General features: G+C 35.7%; 4 protein-coding genes across 7 annotated transcripts; 3 read left to right on the top strand and 1 right to left on the bottom strand.

The window, feature by feature from the left end:
* The first annotated feature begins 137 nt into the window (after positions 1-137).
* On the top strand, positions 138-6,080 carry LOC143354222 (chitooligosaccharidolytic beta-N-acetylglucosaminidase-like). 2 transcript variants are annotated; one of them, XM_076788130.1, is made up of 6 exons: positions 138-337; positions 2,203-2,611; positions 3,541-3,987; positions 4,586-5,097; positions 5,559-5,689; positions 5,759-6,080. In XM_076788130.1, the coding sequence occupies exons 1-6, from the start codon at positions 273-275 to the stop codon at positions 5,989-5,991; spliced, it is 1,797 nt and encodes a 598-aa protein (XP_076644245.1). In that variant the 5' UTR covers positions 138-272; the 3' UTR covers positions 5,992-6,080. The 2 variants fall into 2 exon arrangements, with proteins under 2 accessions (XP_076644245.1, XP_076644244.1); XM_076788129.1 differs by having other exon boundaries at positions 5,559-6,080.
* A 74-nt stretch (positions 6,081-6,154) lies between these two features.
* LOC143354224 (G2/mitotic-specific cyclin-B-like) lies at positions 6,155-9,236 on the top strand. Its single transcript, XM_076788134.1, has 5 exons — positions 6,155-6,758; positions 7,244-7,825; positions 7,897-8,136; positions 8,212-8,330; positions 8,421-9,236. The coding sequence occupies exons 1-5, from the start codon at positions 6,729-6,731 to the stop codon at positions 8,683-8,685; spliced, it is 1,236 nt and encodes a 411-aa protein (XP_076644249.1). The 5' UTR covers positions 6,155-6,728; the 3' UTR covers positions 8,686-9,236.
* Positions 9,237-9,375: 139 nt separating this feature from the next.
* On the bottom strand, positions 9,376-15,223 carry Elp1 (elongator complex protein 1). 3 transcript variants are annotated; one of them, XM_076788125.1, is made up of 13 exons: positions 14,739-14,870; positions 14,613-14,662; positions 14,107-14,535; positions 13,533-14,030; positions 13,250-13,467; positions 12,783-13,189; positions 11,628-12,708; positions 11,358-11,551; positions 10,859-11,123; positions 10,643-10,779; positions 10,413-10,567; positions 10,277-10,334; positions 9,376-10,214 (listed from the first exon to the last, which is right to left on the bottom strand). In XM_076788125.1, the coding sequence occupies exons 2-13, from the start codon at positions 14,640-14,642 to the stop codon at positions 10,153-10,155; spliced, it is 3,534 nt and encodes a 1,177-aa protein (XP_076644240.1). In that variant the 5' UTR covers positions 14,643-14,662; positions 14,739-14,870; the 3' UTR covers positions 9,376-10,152. The 3 variants fall into 3 exon arrangements, with proteins under 3 accessions (XP_076644240.1, XP_076644239.1, XP_076644241.1); XM_076788124.1 differs by having other exon boundaries at positions 14,613-15,223; XM_076788126.1 differs by lacking the exons at positions 14,613-14,662; positions 14,739-14,870 and having other exon boundaries at positions 14,107-14,269; positions 14,347-14,494.
* Positions 15,224-15,278: 55 nt separating this feature from the next.
* LOC143354221 (uncharacterized) lies at positions 15,279-18,021 on the top strand. The gene is made up of 8 exons (XM_076788127.1): positions 15,279-15,595; positions 15,664-15,774; positions 15,849-15,914; positions 15,991-16,112; positions 16,182-16,454; positions 16,528-16,735; positions 16,807-17,033; positions 17,106-18,021. The coding sequence occupies exons 1-8, from the start codon at positions 15,548-15,550 to the stop codon at positions 18,019-18,021; spliced, it is 1,971 nt and encodes a 656-aa protein (XP_076644242.1). The 5' UTR covers positions 15,279-15,547.
* The last annotated feature ends 77 nt before the right edge of the window (positions 18,022-18,098 follow it).

Below are 18,098 nucleotides of genomic sequence, written 5' to 3'. Positions count from 1 at the left end.
GTGGCTCGCGAGCCACTACTCCTCTCCCTACTTCTGGGTCATGCCAACAAACTCCTGTGGAGTGTAAATGTACATGCATACAGTCGCAAAGTAAGGGAAATATGAAATAGTTGATAATGGGGAACCGGTATAAGTGTTAGCGGGGAAGAAATTCCCCTTCCAACGAAGATTCGATATTTTTTCGAAGAGGAGGATTTAAACGTTCTAAGAAAGCCGTGTGGTCACACACAAGATGCAACGATCTCCTCGTGCGTAGGTGTTATTTGAGCAGTATGATTCTTTTATTAATTGCCGCATTTCTCGTTCAAGCTACGGTCAAAGTGGACGCCACGGATCGGTAAGTGTCCGTATATCTATTACATATAATTAAATCGCTAAATTTATAAATAACATCCGTTCTACCCGACAACATTACATCTATGGTTTGTTGATATAGAAGACTGTAAAATATGTTGTTATGCGTATATATCGTTGGTTTGTATACATGTGATCAATTGATCTGTTGATGCATCTGTAAATAATATACTATCGATAAACTTCTTACACGAGTCATGCGAGTTGTGTAGCTATGATTTTCCTTTAACTGTATAGTGCTCATCGCCGGCGTTCACTGTTAGCGATTTGTAATTGAGGCAAATTGGTGTGACAGTACTTTTCCCCGTTTAATTGTCATTGCAACGGCGCATAAGTGGATAGGACGATTGAATATAAACGGTCATAAACTTGTTAGGCGTTTCTGTTTCACTGGAAATCGAGACTGTAAAGAAAGTAATCTCTGTGCGCATGTATGAGAGGGATGCCGAACCAAGCCGAGGTGGTTGGTTACGCTAGCTGTAATAACGTCGTCGTGTGTTCTATCCCCGCGCTTATAAAGAGAACTGTAATATTTTAAAAAGTATCACTGTTGACCAATTCATAACCACTTATAGAATATACATTGTTGTTGTTGACTATAAGAAAAGTGTAGTTTTCTCTCCAGTTTCGTGCCGTTCAGTTTTTCCTCACAACAGAGACTCGTGGTCTATTATTATGCTACGGTGGAAGCAACAAGTGGGTACTGTGCACCCAGATAAACGTGTCGATCCAGAAAGCAAATCACGCCGGCTCTCAGTAGACAAACACCGAAATAGAGTCATGCTACTTCATTCTCGTTTGTGAAATTGTCGCATCTCTACAAGCGGGTAAAAGTCCAAAGCAGCCGCGTCTTTGGTGGCATGTACACAATTGCTCACAGAATTATGCGTATGCTAATGCAAGAAGAGAAAATTATCGAGAGAATAACTATACAAAGATACAGTTGAAGTCTCGAGAAACTTCCGATGTTCAAACAGTGTTGATTTTGTTCAAACAAATAGTACAAGAATAATCTTGAAACAGTGTACCGTGTAATTGTCCCTGATGTTTCTTAGCAGAAGATTATCGCTTTACAATCAGTATCAGCACAACAAGCTACGGTATCGGTATCAGTGCAATAAGCTTATCCATCATGTATACTACAGCAGAAAAAGTTGAAGTGATTTTAATCTACGAAGAAGCAGGGAGGAACGCAACACATGCACAAGACTGCATGCATGCTTTAACTTAAGACTGTTTCAATGAAATTGAAATTCCTTCATTTACCGTCCCCGAACGCGTACTGAAGTTACTGACAATCATTTCATAATTTCCTCGCTAAAGGTCACGTGAAGGTCAACATATTGCACCTCGTTGGATTCGTTTTTTTATAAGCTATAAGACTGTTGTAATGAAAATATGCAGTCCCGTTTAAAGAAAGATACGATGACCTTGAAATTTCGAAAAAAATGACCTTGAGAAAAAAATTCGGCCCATCACCGTATTGGCGCCTTCGAACAGAATATTTTCTCCCCCTGACATTTTTTCTATCATACAAAGTAATCGATATATTTAAGGTGGTCAAGTTAGGTGAAATACCCGGTATATGTCGCCAAGGCCTGGATGATAAACGTCGTGGAATTATCCCAATACCGCGGGGTATACCCCGTGAGGGGCCTCGGTGTCTCCTGGACGATACACGACGCTGGCAAGACCCTTGTTGACATATATCGAGAATTCACTGTATCATGGGATTAGTGTTGTTTCATCGCTGTTTTGTTTATTCGCTATTCTTTTCGCGTGTGTACATGTATCGAGGCATTACTGCAGACATAAAGTGCTAGAAAGAGTCTTGAATTTTGTACACAGTTCCGAATGGCACTACACATGCGAGGCTGGGCTATGCAAGAAACAATTAATCACAAAGGAAACAAGTACCCCGACATCGTTGGAAGTATGCGAATTATTTTGTGGCGCGTCCAGCTCGTTGTGGCCGAAGCCAACGGGTCACCTGTCTTTGAGCAAAGCGATGGTCCAGCTTGATCCTAAATTGATCTCGATAGCAGATCTGGAAAATGGGACGCAAGTTAGGCGACTTCTGGATGAAAATGTGCTTCTATTGCGAAAGAATGCTGGCAAATCTCGCGGCACACCGGTAGAAGTCGGTGGTTACAGCATGTTCTTACGATTCAATGGACTCCTCGAGACTGACAACGTTAAGCTCACTCTGCGCACAGATGAAAGTTACACCTTAGCAATCTCCGAAGTCGACAAAACGGTGAGGCTGCCAATTCTTGAAAAAAATTCTCTGCTTCTCCGGGACTCGAACTTTTTATTTAACATATTTTCTTCCAAAACATTTTAAAAGGAAAAACGTGATTCGGGAGTCAAGATGAACTGCGCGTTCACTAATCGTACGATAAAACAAAATTTACAATGCAGGAGATTAGGCATAGCACTCGATAAAAGTTCTTTTTTTTTTATAATTTATTTGTTCACACCGGAATGCGAGATTTTACTTGTCCCTGCGACTACGTATATGCTAATAGGATCATTTTCGTTGATCAGTGGAAACCTGTTTAACATTTATCTTAGAATATTGCTAGAACAGGAAGAAAATTGATACTTTCCAGTTTCATTTCATTCATACTTTGTTTGGAACAAGTTTGTATAAAATGGAATAATTTTTATCGAGTCTCCTACTTTTACCACTTACTCCTGAACAGAGGAATAAATAAATAAATTAATTATGTAGTCGTTATTATCCTCTACAATCGTCTCCCAACGTTTTACAAGCTGATTTCTTTTTCGTAAAAATCGCGTGGTTTTATCTGCAAAGAAGAAAATTACAATGATGCAATAGTTCATTTTAATTTGCGGGATCTTTTGTATGTTTTGTAGTCGTTTGTAAATTGCAAGGAAACCAAATTAACACTAAACCTACCGCTATCGGTCAAATAACCGGTTCTAGATTGTTTATTTTGCAATTATTGAGCACATATTATTTATTAGAGCATATATTACAATAAGAATCGCGCAAAGTCTGAATAAATTAAATCTTGTCATTTTTATAAGGCACCATATACCGGTTACTTTTACAGCTCGGTACGTTTAGTGTTAAGTACAACTCGCAATAACTTAATTCTGTAAGACAATTGTAATTGTTGTTCTGTTATCATTGCACGCCTCTTCTTTTCTACTGGTTAGGTGATAAACGCAACGATTACTGCGAAATCGTATTTTGGCGCACGCCATGCCATAGAGACGTTGAGCCAATTGATCATTTACGACAGTTTACGAAATCAGATTCGAATTCCGAGCGAGGTTTCGATCTATGATGGACCCGTTTATCCGTATCGCGGCGTGTTGCTGGATACCAGTCGAAACTTCATCGACAAATCCGCGATACTGCGAACGATCGATGGATTGGCCATGTCGAAGCTGAACACTTTACACTGGCACATCATCGATTCCCAAAGTTTCCCTTATGTGAGTAGAACGTGGCCGAAGTTCTCGAAATTAGGCTCGTACTCGGCCGAAAAGGTCTACACGGAGGAGGATGTGAAAGAAATCGTTGAACATGGACTTTTACGAGGTGTTCGAGTATTACCGGAATTTGACGCACCTGCGCACGTAGGTGAAGGATGGCAATGGGTAAATTTAATTTATAATCAAGGGAACGTTTATTACAAAAGTTTCCACCAAATAAAGGGAAAACTCAAACTATTGTGTGCTAGTATTATTTAACAATATAGTATCATAGACTTCATAGACAACATTTTAAAAATCGACTTTATTCCTTCAAATGGAATTGTATATTGTTTTCGTAATAAAACAATAAAGCAATAGTATTAACATCGTTAAAAACGTTAATCCCAAACATAATTGTTAACGTGAGAAAAATATTATGATAAGCCGTCTTGAGAATGAAGTAGTTTTATAAACCAAGCGTTGTAAACACAAAAGGCAACTTATCGTAAAATATCTCGTTAACCGTTAAGCTTAGTATTCTTTTCATACATGAGAAAAAATATATATAATTCTGCAGACGGAAAAAATACTGATACACGCTATTGTTGGCTTATGAAGATTATTCAAGAAAATATACATTTTTATTTAATTTCTGTCTGTTACAATTGACTTGGAAATTGTTTCTTTTCCATAAAAATCGGCAGTCTACCAATGATTGTGATTTTAAGTTGTACAGTGCAAAAGCACGAAAGGAATTTGTAATTATAAAACGATCTTTCAGGTAGAAGACGATGCCGTCGTCTGTTTCAAAGCAGACCCCTGGAATAAGTATTGCGATGATCCGCCCTGTGGTCAACTTAATCCTACCAGTGAATCAATGTACGAAATTCTCGAAGGGATATACAAGGACATGATAGACGATTTCCAACCGGATATTTTCCACATGGGCGGAGACGAAGTGAACTTAAACTGCTGGAACTCTTCGGCTGTTATAACAAATTGGATGCAGTCTGTGAAAGGCTGGGATCTATCAGAATCGAGTTTCTACAAACTTTGGAATCATTTTCAGAGCAAAGCACTCGAGAAATTAACTGTCGCCAACGGTCAAAAAGATATCCCTATTGTACTGTGGACCTGTGCCTTAACCAATCCTGAAAATATTCGATATCTGGATCCTAGGAAGTATATCATCCAAATTTGGACGCCCGTCGATGATCCGACGATTGACAGATTGTTGCAAAACAATTTTGACGTAATCTTTTCGAACTACGATGCGCTTTATTTAGATTGCGGGTGAGCAAACGTTTGCTATTGTTTGACTATCGCGCCTCACGGACTATACCCCGCGGTAGCGATGATAATTCCGCAACGTTCATCATCTAGGCCTTGCCGACATACATAGAGAAACCACTGTATATGGACGTTCTTATATTCTTTAAAATCTCCTATCGTTTTGTATTTCACCTGCTCATTTTTGCCGTAAACGTATCAAATCTGCAGTCTAATTACAACTAATATAAGTCATTATTAGAATGCGGAAATTGATGCATTTATGACAACAATGAGTAAATGAAATCTGAAACAGTAATGGGATTAAAAGAATTTAAGAATATTAATGGCCATTTTATTTAGCTCCCGCTCCTTGCAATTAATGCAGGCAATTTATATTTTGCATAAAGATCTTCATCTGCATAAAAGACTAAAACTTCTGCGTACATCTAACGCTATAAATTCTTCGTGCGGGTTCGTTTCAGTTCTGCAGCTTGGGTAGGCGAAGGTCAAAACTGGTGTGCCCCTTACAAAGGCTGGCAGAAGGTTTACAATAATTCTCCTCTGTCGATAGTCAGGTCGAAGAATCTTCTGGCGAAGAAACATCACATTTTGGGTAAACTTTTATACGTCTTTCGAAGCGAGATTTCTCCAATTCTATGTATATGTGTGTATCCCGTAATAGGAGGAGAAGCAGCTCTTTGGACAGAGCAAGTTGACAGCGCTACGACCGATTCGAAAATCTGGCCCAGAGCGGCAGCACTCGCTGAGAGATTGTGGGCAGAGCCACCTTCGAGTTGGATCCATGCTGAGCAGAGAATGCTTAGGCAGAGAGAGCGATACGTGGCGAGAGGTTTCGACGCCGAAAGCTTGCAACCCGAGTGGTGCTTGCAGAACCAAGGCCACTGTTATGCCTAACTTGTGTCGTTACATCCGAACGATTTGCCTCGCGAAATTAAGGCTGTTTTAATACATAGCTCTCTGATAAATAAATACATATTTCACCACCTCTACCCTCCCTTTTCGTTACAATGGATTAATAATAATAAACATATAAATCGGTTAATAATAAACACGTTAATCGATTTGGTAATTTGTATTTAATGTATATCCGTGATAATGTTTACGATATGATATGAATTCGATTGTAGAAGTACGAGAAGTTACATAGCAGGACAAGCACGTGTTCTTATTTCATTATGCATTCGTGTAGCAGACTTCGCCATCATACGTTTAACCTAGAGGAAGTATTTATGTATATGTACATGTACTAATGTACATACCTACGTAGATTACATTTTGCTATTTGCGTTTTTTCTATTTCTATAGCTAAAATATAATATGCTAGAATGATACATTAAAAGATGTGAAAGAATGATTAAAAATGCGTCAATGGCGGTGGCCAAGCACGCCGAAGCGGTGTGACCAATCAGGTGTTTCGTTCTTTGCGCCTTTTCTCCTACATACTGCGCGCGCATAGGGTGAACTTCCGTCTGATCAGCTAAACAAATTCAAACTGTCGGAGTGTCTGAGTCGTTGTAGGTCGTTGTCGTTACCGTGAGGTAGTCCAAGGTGGAAGTTGTTTGGGAAACAGTGGAAGCATCTAAGTTGAAGAAACGAATTATTTGTGAGATCCTATTCGATTTGTTGTAACAATGGCGTTAAAAAATCGGACCGCGATTACGGTGAGTAAGAAATTTCTAATACAAACGTTCATAGACGATTATTATTAAAATGTCGATAAGGGCAGTCAATAGGATAGGGGGTAACCGTCCATTCCTAACATCTTTAAATGCCCTTCGCTTGTTTTAAAGTCTATCGAAATAACGATAAACTCGTGCTTTATCTCCGCTGATCCCTGCATTATAATTCATTTCCTAAGAGTCTCAATTTCATCAATTTGTTGGAAATAGAATATATGTAAATGAAATGGAGTGCATCGTCTACATACATAACTACACATCCGATTTTCGAAATATTGAAGTATGAGTTATGGATCCTTTAAAATCGAGCAGGAATCCTTCTGTAAATATTTCCGCGGAATTCTATCGTCTTTTTATTCTGCGTCTATTTAAAAAATTCGAATAATTATTTCCTAAATTTGGTAAACGATAATTTTTCATATAGCTTCGTATGTACTTTAATGGTTGACGAAAGCATCAATTTTCAGAATATTTTGAACCAGGAAAATGTAAAAAATATTAAATCCACGCACATTCTGATGCCAGGAAAGACGAAGAGAGCTGCATTAGGTGAAATTGGAAATAAAGTAAACACGGTGAGAGGTGTTGAACCTATCGACAAGACCAGTTTATTGCAAATAGATAAGAAAAAAGCAATAGTTGAAAAAAAACAGGCTTTAAAACCAGCAGAAAAAGTGTTGGAAAAGCCTCCTGTACAAATTGTGATACCCGTAGTAAAAAATGTTGTGCCCCAAGAAAATAAAATAGCTCAAGTTCCTTTAAAAAATGAGGTAGATTCATTTTCCTCTGAGCTTTTGGTAATCGAAGACATTGACAAGGAGGATCATGAAATTCCTGCTCTAGTCTCTATCTATAGCAATGATATATACGAGTACCTAAGAAGTCTAGAGAGTAAATATCATGTGAAAAAAGGATATTTGACGGGCCAAGAAGTGACACCAAAAATGAGGAGTGTACTCGTAGATTGGCTAATCGAGGTTCACCAACAATTTCGTTTATTGCAAGAAACACTGTACCTTACAGTGGCTATTATCGATAGATTTTTACAGGTTCGTTGTTCTTCAAAAACAAACAAATGCATATGTTCATTGATTTAACTGGTTCATGTTGTTGTTTGTAGGCCTTCCATTCTATAGGCAAGAAAAATCTGCAGTTGGTCGGGGTAACAGCTATGTTTCTTGCTAGCAAATACGAGGAAATATATTCTCCGGATATAAGTGATTTTGTCTATATCACAGATAATGAGTATTCCAAGGCAGAAATATTGCAAATGGAAATGCTTATCGTGAAAACTCTAGATTACTCTTTAGGCAGGCCACTGCCATTGCATTTTCTTAGAAGGTACAGCAAAGCTGGAAAGGTGTGTATCTCATGATTTCACAGATTTTCCATTATCATTTACATTATCTCAAACAACTTTCTTTTTTGTGGCAAGGCTCTCGCTGTACATCATACAATGGCCAAATATTTTTTGGAGCAGTGTCTAGTGCATTACGAAATGTGTCACTACTCCCCCAGCCTTCTTGCAGCTGCTGCAATATACTTAGCATTCCTGTGAGTTGCATTGCTTTTGAATGTAATCTACTTGTATCTCCAATACAATACTTGTTAATAATCCATTTATGTTGGTGTTTATTTACATAGCATTACTGGTAACAATGATGAGGGCAAGGACAAGGACAAAGTTGTTTGGACAAATACATTAGCACATTATAGCACCTATACTGAAGATGACGTGTTGCCTGTGGTACGGCAAATAGCTAGTATTGTAATTAACGCAGATAAAAGTAAATATCAAGCTGTTAGGAAAAAATATGCCCAGTCGAAACATATGAGGTCCAGTACCCGGCCTGAACTTCGATCAGAAATTATGATTGCCATGGCCACTGCCAGCAGAGACACAGTATGATATTAGTTTCGAAATGGTAACCACATTGAGATATTCGTTTGCACGATGCAATCTTAAAGAGGGCAACATTGTGGTAACAAATATCATGTCACTCTACTAATAAATTAATTTAAATTAATTGAATGTAAAGCGAATAATGTGGCGGAATCATTACACATAATCGTTCTGCATTTAAGCTTGTGAATGATATAGTCTTGTTTGTGATCAAACATATTGAAATGTTTGCCTCGAAGATGACGGTCCGATTAGGAATAGGGCAATTTTAGTTTGATATATTAAGGAATTGTATGTTTGTGAAAGAGAAAAACTTCAACAAATAATTTCTTGTCATGTAACTGATTACAATTAGTTCTGCAAAAGTATTGCGCGTCGCGCAGTAAAAGGTGGTATCTCGTTTATTTAAACTAGATATTTGATACGAAAATTACTTTTTGAAAGTTTTTCTCACTCGTACATGTAATTACGGTATTTCGTTTAATTGTATACAAAAAATTTTGTTGTATAGGAAAAAAATGGAAATGAATATGAGAGTATAGTCAAACGATACTGAATTAACATTTTTGATTATTCCAAGAAAAGTAATGAACAACATTTAGCGACAAATCTTGATTTAAATTCATTTAAAAATTGGTAAAAGCATTTCATTAATTTGGAATCAAATTGCATAATAAATAACAACCACATTTTGACTGACCTGATACAACACTTTTACTACTCAAGAAATTAACATTGAACTCGATAAAATGCTCATTTATCGCAATATAAATCTTGAGATGAATCACATTTAAATATTCTTTGATATATTAACTTGATAGCTTGCCGAATTTTTATATAATTTAAAGCTTGATTTTAAGATATTTTAATTGTAAATTAAAACTATTTTTATACTGAAATATTGAAGAAACTTTGACTTTTAATTGCAGTAACAAAAAAACTTTATTTTGATATTAGCTGTAGTTGTAACGGTAATGTATAACGATATAATGTATTCTGAACTATATTAACTTGATATAAACTTTGATATGAACATTTATACAGACATAATGCTGATGAACATGACTGTTCATTCTTGGTGCTATACCAATTTGTTTGTTGCATTCGGAACGTTTAACGGAGCGGATAAAATTTTTGTAAACGTATCATCAATGAAAAATAAATTCTAATAACGTTTCCGGGAGCAATAGACATTATTTGCGTCAATGGATTACACCAGAATATTTGTGTTCCAACTACTGTCGGAATATTTACTTGATATACTATAATGAAACCGTTTCACAATTTCATTATAAATGTTATCCCTTACGTAATCATTGCGATATATTGTAAATGTTATTTACTTGTGAAAAGTTTATGTAGAATAGCCTGTTATCTGGATAAGGGGTCTAAATATTCTTCTGAAAGATTGCTACATTGGTTAGTTGTTGACTCCATATATTTTCTTTACAAAATGTTAACTATGACACGGTACTAAAATATATTCAGTTTCCAAGGTGAGGCATTAGTTACTGGTGGACGTGTAATATAAGGTTCTGAAAAACGATTGAATAAAATGAAATATTTTATGATATTTTTTAAAACACTCTTTCCTTACCAAGTAATTTATAAGATGCAGACAGTCCTTGGAATTGAGTCGCAAGTTCTGCATTTTCCTGAAACATACGTATACAATCCATTAGGGTAACTAAAGTCTCGTAACTAAATCATTTATAATCTTGTATGACTAATACCATTTCTGGGAAACTCGAAGGTGCAGATTTATCCCAAATTTCAGGTTTACTTCTTTCTATTGTATGTAGAAACTGTTCCATGGTGTTTTGCAATTTATTTGCATACTCGTCACGATCAAAGTAAACAAGCATTTGTACCAACCCACGTAATTCATCTAATGATACAATTGTTTTTTCTTTTAATATTTGTGGCTGATTACACGTAATCAATGAGAGATCAATTTACAAACCCTTTTCTTTGTATATACTGTTGATAATTTGATATAAAGCTTGTATCAATGCTAAATCTTCAAATGCACTCCCCTTTTTCAAGCTTAAGAGCTTTCTTTCATGCTTCCTACGATTCTTGCTCGACCTGTAACTTTTTCTGAAGAAGATTTTTTTTAGATTAAAGCCAGATTTACAAGGATTAGAGTTCGAAATATTTGTGTGTTTACGTTTCTTACCCGGATAAGCTAGACAATCTTGATCTCTGACTAGCCGTTGTACTAGCAATGCTGGTCGTATCACTTCCAAGGTCTGAAATTCCGCCGTCATACACAGAATCATTGTCGCTAATCACTCCAGCGCAAGATTGTGCATTTCTCTCGGGAATGTTAGCCCTGACTACGGCGAGGCGAGATTTATAATGCTCAAAGTCTTGCCTATTTTTTTCTATTTGAGACATTAAATGATCCGCGTAATCAAATACGCTCACTTTGACATGAGACTCTAAAAATATCATTTTGTTTGTATTATACCATTCCTTTCATAAAGAAGCCTCTACAATGCATATATTATCATTAGACTGCGGATCTTCATGGAAAATACATTTTTTAAGCATTGCAATTGTGCAATATCGTAAAGAAGCAAAGCATTTTTACTGTTTTAAATGGCACCACCTACTTATTTTTGTCATAAATGCATAAAATCCACAGTCTAATTATCATTAAAAGATTAATGTACCAATTAGATCTAAACGTTCTCTGTCATGCGCGATTCTTACAGCATCTTTCCACCGTTTACCATTGCACAGACACACTGCCGTTTCCTCTTCGTCTTCCAAGTAGTTGATGCAAATATTTGCAGCCTCCTCGTACCGTTTATCGCTCTTCAGTCGATCTGAAAGTTCTTTGTAAAGTGCGCGTTTCTCTGTTAAGCTAAAATATCATTCAATTATTATTTCTGCATTCATTTACATGTACCTAAAGTTCCCTATAACAATCTTTCTTTTACCTCAATTTCATTTCTGTGGATAGAACGATAACGTCTTGCCAGCTTCCTGCTAATTTATAAGCATTCAGTGCTTCCTTTAGATCCTTGCTCCTGTGGAACATGATCCCAGCTTCTTGGTAATGTCTCTTCTTTAACAAGAATTCTCCGCACATTCTGGCTATCTCTGTATACTTTGCGTTGTCTTTTTTAAATAATTTCAACGCTTTCGTATATAAATCTTGATCGCGTATTAAATTCACACATTCGTCAAATCTATTCGGCTCTCTGGCTAAATGTTCAAGCGCCGACTCGTAACGTTTCAAATGCAAATCAATGGAATATTTCATATAATTTTCGTCGAGCTCTCTCATGTCGTTTAAAAATGGAATATACTCTTTTGGGTCTTTTTGCGACCTGGAGGCGATAAACATTGCCAAATCGAAGTCATACATTCCTAGAGCTGTGTCGAAAAGTGTATTTACATCTACTATATACAATAAATATTTCAACGCTTCGTCTGACGTTATACACTCCACATTCTTAGCGGCGTCTTCTGATTTTCGTATCTCTCTTATCTTTGACAATGCACCCTCCAACCCTTGTCTTCTTCTATCTTTAACCAAGCTAATTAATATCGGTTGAATCAAATAATTGCCAGTGTTCTTGTTTTCCATAATATTTCTCATTAAATCACAGACTAATTCTACTTTGTTTGTCGCGACGTTTCCCGCGTTCGCCTGGTTTGGATTTTTATAATAATTTGCATATATGGTAGTGGTAATACATTCCTCCCCTAATTCGGTCAGGAACAAACTCAACCAACTGGGCTTCGAAACCTGCTCCACAAATGTTTCAGCGTTCTCGATGAATTTGTTGGGATTGTGATCATAAATCAGATTTAAATTGATTCTTTGTCTACGCATTAAATCAAACGCGGCTAAATAATCGCAATTATCTAAATAATAGCCAACGATGTACAAGGATAAAGCACGAGGTTGTATACATTCCAAATTTCCGCGTGGCATTTGTAGAATCGTTTTCGAATCCCTGGGAATGGCTGCTATTAACTGAGATCCCCTTTCCACTCGTCTAACATTTAACTCTGAAAAATGTCGATGATTCTATGTAGTTACAATTCAAATAAATACAATTTTCAACTTTTAAATCAAACGGTACCTGTAAACGATTTTTCATTGTTCAGATTCTCCCAAGGCTTAACAGTTAAGTTGTGCCTAATCAACTCTAAAAAGTCCTCTTCGTTTATCTTTACACATATCAATGTGTGCTGCAGCGTCGTCAGAAGCAGAAAATCTGAATGGACAAAGAAGCTGGTAATATTGTTAGCAGTTTCTTTTCCATTTATACAGAAACAATTTCCATATGATAACGATAGTACGATCTCTTTCCCATCAACATTTACTACTTCTACAGTGTTAATGTGCTGGGGGAATTGTACATTTATTGTTAATAATTCCGATACTTCCGAGTACATTGCCGCATAACGTTCTGTGAAGATATAAGCCCGTCTCGAGTTCGAAGAGGGAACAATGTGCAGAATTAAGTCATTCATAGGGAGCAGTTCTCTGAAAATACAAATTAAACGCTACAAATGCTGAATGAAATATTCTTGAGCATAAACTTACTCTGCTACTACACGACCGTTCGCTTGATCATCCACTCCACGCAAAGATAAAGTGCAAAGGAAGCTTCGATCGTTTACTGATAAAGAGCACAAGACCTTATTTTTATTAAGCCAACAAAAATTATGCACATTGTAGAAAGAATTTTGATATTCCATTGATGGATTATTCCATTCGATATTATATGATCCAATGCATTTGTAGTCCAGCATCTGTGACTCCTAATTTAAAACACATTTTATTTACTCATACAGTTACGTGTACATACTATTTAATTCGTACTTACCACTGTATGTTTGTAAAATATTAATTTGTTACTTTCGGAAATACAAAATAGCGTGTTACTGTCGAACCAAGTATTTTCATTTTCTACATCCGGTGCAAAAACAATTGCATTCACTGGTTCAGGTGTTTCTAAAATTGTATGCGCCATTGGTGGTGGTATAATTCCTATTCTCAGCCCAGTCATTAATAATTTATATCCATCGATTACTCCGACAACAGATTTGTCGTGTATAGTTTTTCCAATACTGTGATTAATGCACCAATTGTAATCGCAGGCAACAAGTTCCTTGGACGTTAGCATAATTAATCTTTTATAAGAGAACATTGTAGACCACGTTGCGTAGATTAATGAATTATCTTTTGGGAATCTGATTGTCTGTTTCAAGTACCAATGACAATTATTTTCTGTCCAAAGCTGTAGAATTGAAGAAAGATCTTCCTGTGCTATGCACCAAATAGTTAATATCTCTGAATCTGGAGACCAAAATAAATCCTTCACCTGTATTTGAATTTTTCAAATAATTAAACATCTAGTGAAACAGAGTAACTATGAGAAGGGAGAAATTTATACGTACCCTAATTTCATTTGGCTTAAAAGGAAGCAAAAATTCTCTGTGTTTCAAGCCGTTCTTCTCGAAAAGTGCAACAACATGCTTATTAGGCAAAGTCTGTGGAGTTGCAATCAGACTTCCAGATGGTTTCCACGATAACGATTCTTCCAAGCCATTAGCAAGCTCGCTGGCGTATTGTAAAATTCCGTCTCTATTAAACACCTTGAACTGTCTTACTTTATGCTCTAGGTGCAAGAAACCTACTGCAAATAAAGAGCCATCTTCCCTCCAAGTGATTCTATAAGATTCGTCGTCTTGTTCGTTTTGAGATATTTTTACTGGCTGGGCTACCGCTGCTTTTTTCCCTTCAGATCCATGGAACTGTGTTTCTTTCCTACCCCATCCGACAGTTATAAATTGTTTTGTACCAAAATCTGGAGCGTATAGATCTACCTAAAATATTGGTTTCATATATCTTTGTACGCTGTTAAACAACATAGTTTCACAAAACATTTTATAACTGCAATTACCTCTGATATTACATGAAATGTAGACACCATTGTGATTACAATACCATCAACTGTAATTAATATTATCATTTCATGGTCTGGACTCAGTTTCATGCATTGCAAATCTACATTCAATTGGAACATTACTTCGAATCCAAATTTGGGCTCCATGCTTATTGTTATAATATCGCCGTGTTTAGAGGCAGCAAACAACTCGTGCGTTACGCTGCAATATTCTAAACCAACGAGCTCCAAATTTTCATTGATGTCATAAGATGTTGGATCCTTCACATAGGGCGATGAAATTTTATATAACTTATTTTTTAACAGTAAATAAAAATCATCGGTAATTCTGTCAATAGCACACAAGGCTGTTGAAGCATTCGATTCATTTAAAATCTGATCTTCTAAAAAATTGATAGGCCGACTGGCACGTCGAGTTAGCTTCAAGTTTTTCATTGTTCGATCACAACTAATCTCAGCAATACGTAGAAAAACTATATGAATTTTTCTTTATACTTTATTGTATCTATAAAAGCGTATTCCATAAATATTAACCTCTGCTCCGTTTCAATGTTTTAAATAGGGATGTTCGATTCCGACTTGATTCTTTGGACGACAAGATCGATCTTTTGAATCGATTCTTCATATCTCGATCTTTTGGTAGAATCGAATCTTTCCGGAGAATCGAACATCCCTAAATAGTATCAATACAATGCCGGGGGTTATGTATATATGTTACAATTATAACGCGGTCTGAACAGTCCGCGTGCGAATATGGCGAGAAACAAATAATGGAAATATAGAAACGCGAACTAAAAAACAGTTTATTTCCATAAGCTCCAGAGCTCTTTTCAATTAACATTTTAATATAAGCAGAAATGTATTAATAAACGACTAAATATTGCAACTATATGTTGTGTGTATCATAGTTTTGTTTAAATATAAATGACAGCATGAGTGTAGACACTGTTGACGATGAAGATGAAGATGTTATCATACAGGTGCGGAATAGTATTCATTACTAACATAATAATATAATACATAAAATTCTACTATTTTTTATCTTTAGGGAACTCCCTTGTATGAACATCTACATCAAATGGGATACACGGATTTTGAAAGCGTAAAAATAGAAAGGCCAGAATTCAAGAAGGAAAAGAAAACTTATAATAATGTTATAGTAAATTTATTTTTGCATCAAATAACGGGTGAATATATTCTTGCTTCGCACAATACATGTTTATATATTTTTAGGATTTTGTACAATATGTTAGAGATTCTTTTAAGAAACTGTTTCTTATATATTCAAAAATAAATCAGGTACAGATATAGTACTCATACTTTCATAGTACTTGTATATTCTTTAGAGGATAATACGAGATATTGTTCACAATAGGATGACAGTGTGTCAAAGAAACAAGTATCAACTATTTTAGATGCAAAAGTCCTTTTAAATGATCATGCATTTATAATACATGGATTCCTTGATAAATACAACCATAAATATAAACCATGGAGGTAAATATTTCATTTATTACAACATAGAGTATTAATCTCTAGTAATGTAAATATATTGTTCTTTCACAGGACTACATTATTGAAGTGCCTATTACCAAGTGCAACTTTATCAGCTTCGATATTAGTCCCTTCTGTATATAAAAATTCAATTAGATTTCTTGGATTATCAATGATATTTTACACGATCTACATCGAGCACTCTAGAGTAGGAGCAAGCAAAGGTTTAAAAACCATGGTGTCTTTGCAAAATGATTTATTCGATTTATGTGAGAAGAGTCTTAAAATTTTAAAACATGGATATAGAATAAAGTTGCAGAAAAATAAATGTTCTCAACAGTTTCAGTAAGTTCTTGGTATACTTACCGCATAGAAAGTCCTTAATTATTTCATTTGATCATGTTTAATTGTTTTACAGCGACCTCACAGCGGATGGTTTGAAGTATTTGCAACCTATAATGGAGAATGTAGTAACATGCTTGGAGCATATTTCATCTACTTATTATCAGATCTCTTTAATTCTCATAAAACTGTTACCAAAGAACGTGCCTAGCAATAATCTACTAACTACATTCGAAAGTGGATTATTTAAAATACATGGTGAAATAAATTATCAAAAATTGCAGGTCAGACTGAACAGAATTTTCAAATGATTGTCAAATAATTTATATTTATATGTATGTATTTTCTTTAACAGAGTTTGTACCACACTTACGTTCTCACGCAATCAGAGATGCTACATTTATTTGCTATTGCTTACGACAGCCATACATGGCAGGAATCTAGCAACAAAATTCCCGAGTTTAGATTAGCTTATATTATTAATTTTCTAGTTGAATATTTGTCGGTGTGTAGAAGCAAATTGTCAAAGATTATCGATGCTTACTACAGCTCGAAAATAGAGCCTGTTTCATTTCAATACAAGTAAGAATGTTATACACAGTTCATGCTTCTACTAAGAAAGTCTACTTTACACATACATTCTTGATATTTCAGAGGACCTGTTGCATTTCATTGGCAGAACTTGTACATGCAATTGTTCCTAGCTACCAATAAATTGCAATTAGCTTATGGCCACGTATTATCCATATTACGAGATATCGACAATAATGTTGTGGAAAACATTGAGGAGAAAGATGCCGTTCAAAATTCGTTACAAAAACTGAGTCAAGCTCAGAAAGATATTGAAGCAGCAAAAGATTTTATTGAATTTAGTAGTTTACATCTTCTGAAAACACAAGCCAGGGATTGTACAGAGAACCATATAGTAAAGGATATCTTAACACCGAAGGTGGACGCTGATATCCGTATTATAACAGATTCAGAACCATTAATTATGGACGAAGTCTTTGAAGAGTACATTAAAACGGAATATTTGAAATCTTTAAATGATGAAAGCGATGAAATCCCATTATATAATTATAAATGGGACAAAGCGTTGTCTAAGAATTTTATGACCGAACTAAAAGATGTTTTGGTTGAGAAACACAAGTCTATGTCTGAAAGAGAATTGAAAGCATTACAACGAATGTATAAAGATAGAATAAGCGAAACTGCTTCAGAAGATACGTGTCAGATTCCTGCACCTCCACCAATGCCTTCATTTATGGCATTTCCAACGATAGAGAAAAGACAAATTACAGCTGATGGAGTCTCTGAGGATACAGTAAAAAATCAAACAAATTGTTCACCCGAAGAAAGTAAAATTGCTAAATCGATGCATGAAAATAAACAGGATGAGAACGAGGATGATTATTCTGATGAAGAAAAGTTTCCGATTCCACCTATACCGTTACCAAGGAAAAGAGAGTTTTCATTATTTTTACCACCACCGTTTTTAAAAGCAACCGAAGAAACATATACGGGTAGTGGTGAAAATTCTGAAGATGAAATCGTTGAAACAGAGAGCTAATGATACGCGCACGTTTTGCATATTTGTTATGTAGATGCTTGATTACATAATGACCGTAATGAAAGAAAAAAAAGTTG

Source organism: Halictus rubicundus, chromosome 5 (genome assembly GCF_050948215.1).
Source record: "Halictus rubicundus isolate RS-2024b chromosome 5, iyHalRubi1_principal, whole genome shotgun sequence".
Classification (NCBI taxonomy): domain Eukaryota; kingdom Metazoa; phylum Arthropoda; class Insecta; order Hymenoptera; family Halictidae; genus Halictus; species Halictus rubicundus.
This window is presented reverse-complemented; position numbering and strand designations above follow the sequence as displayed.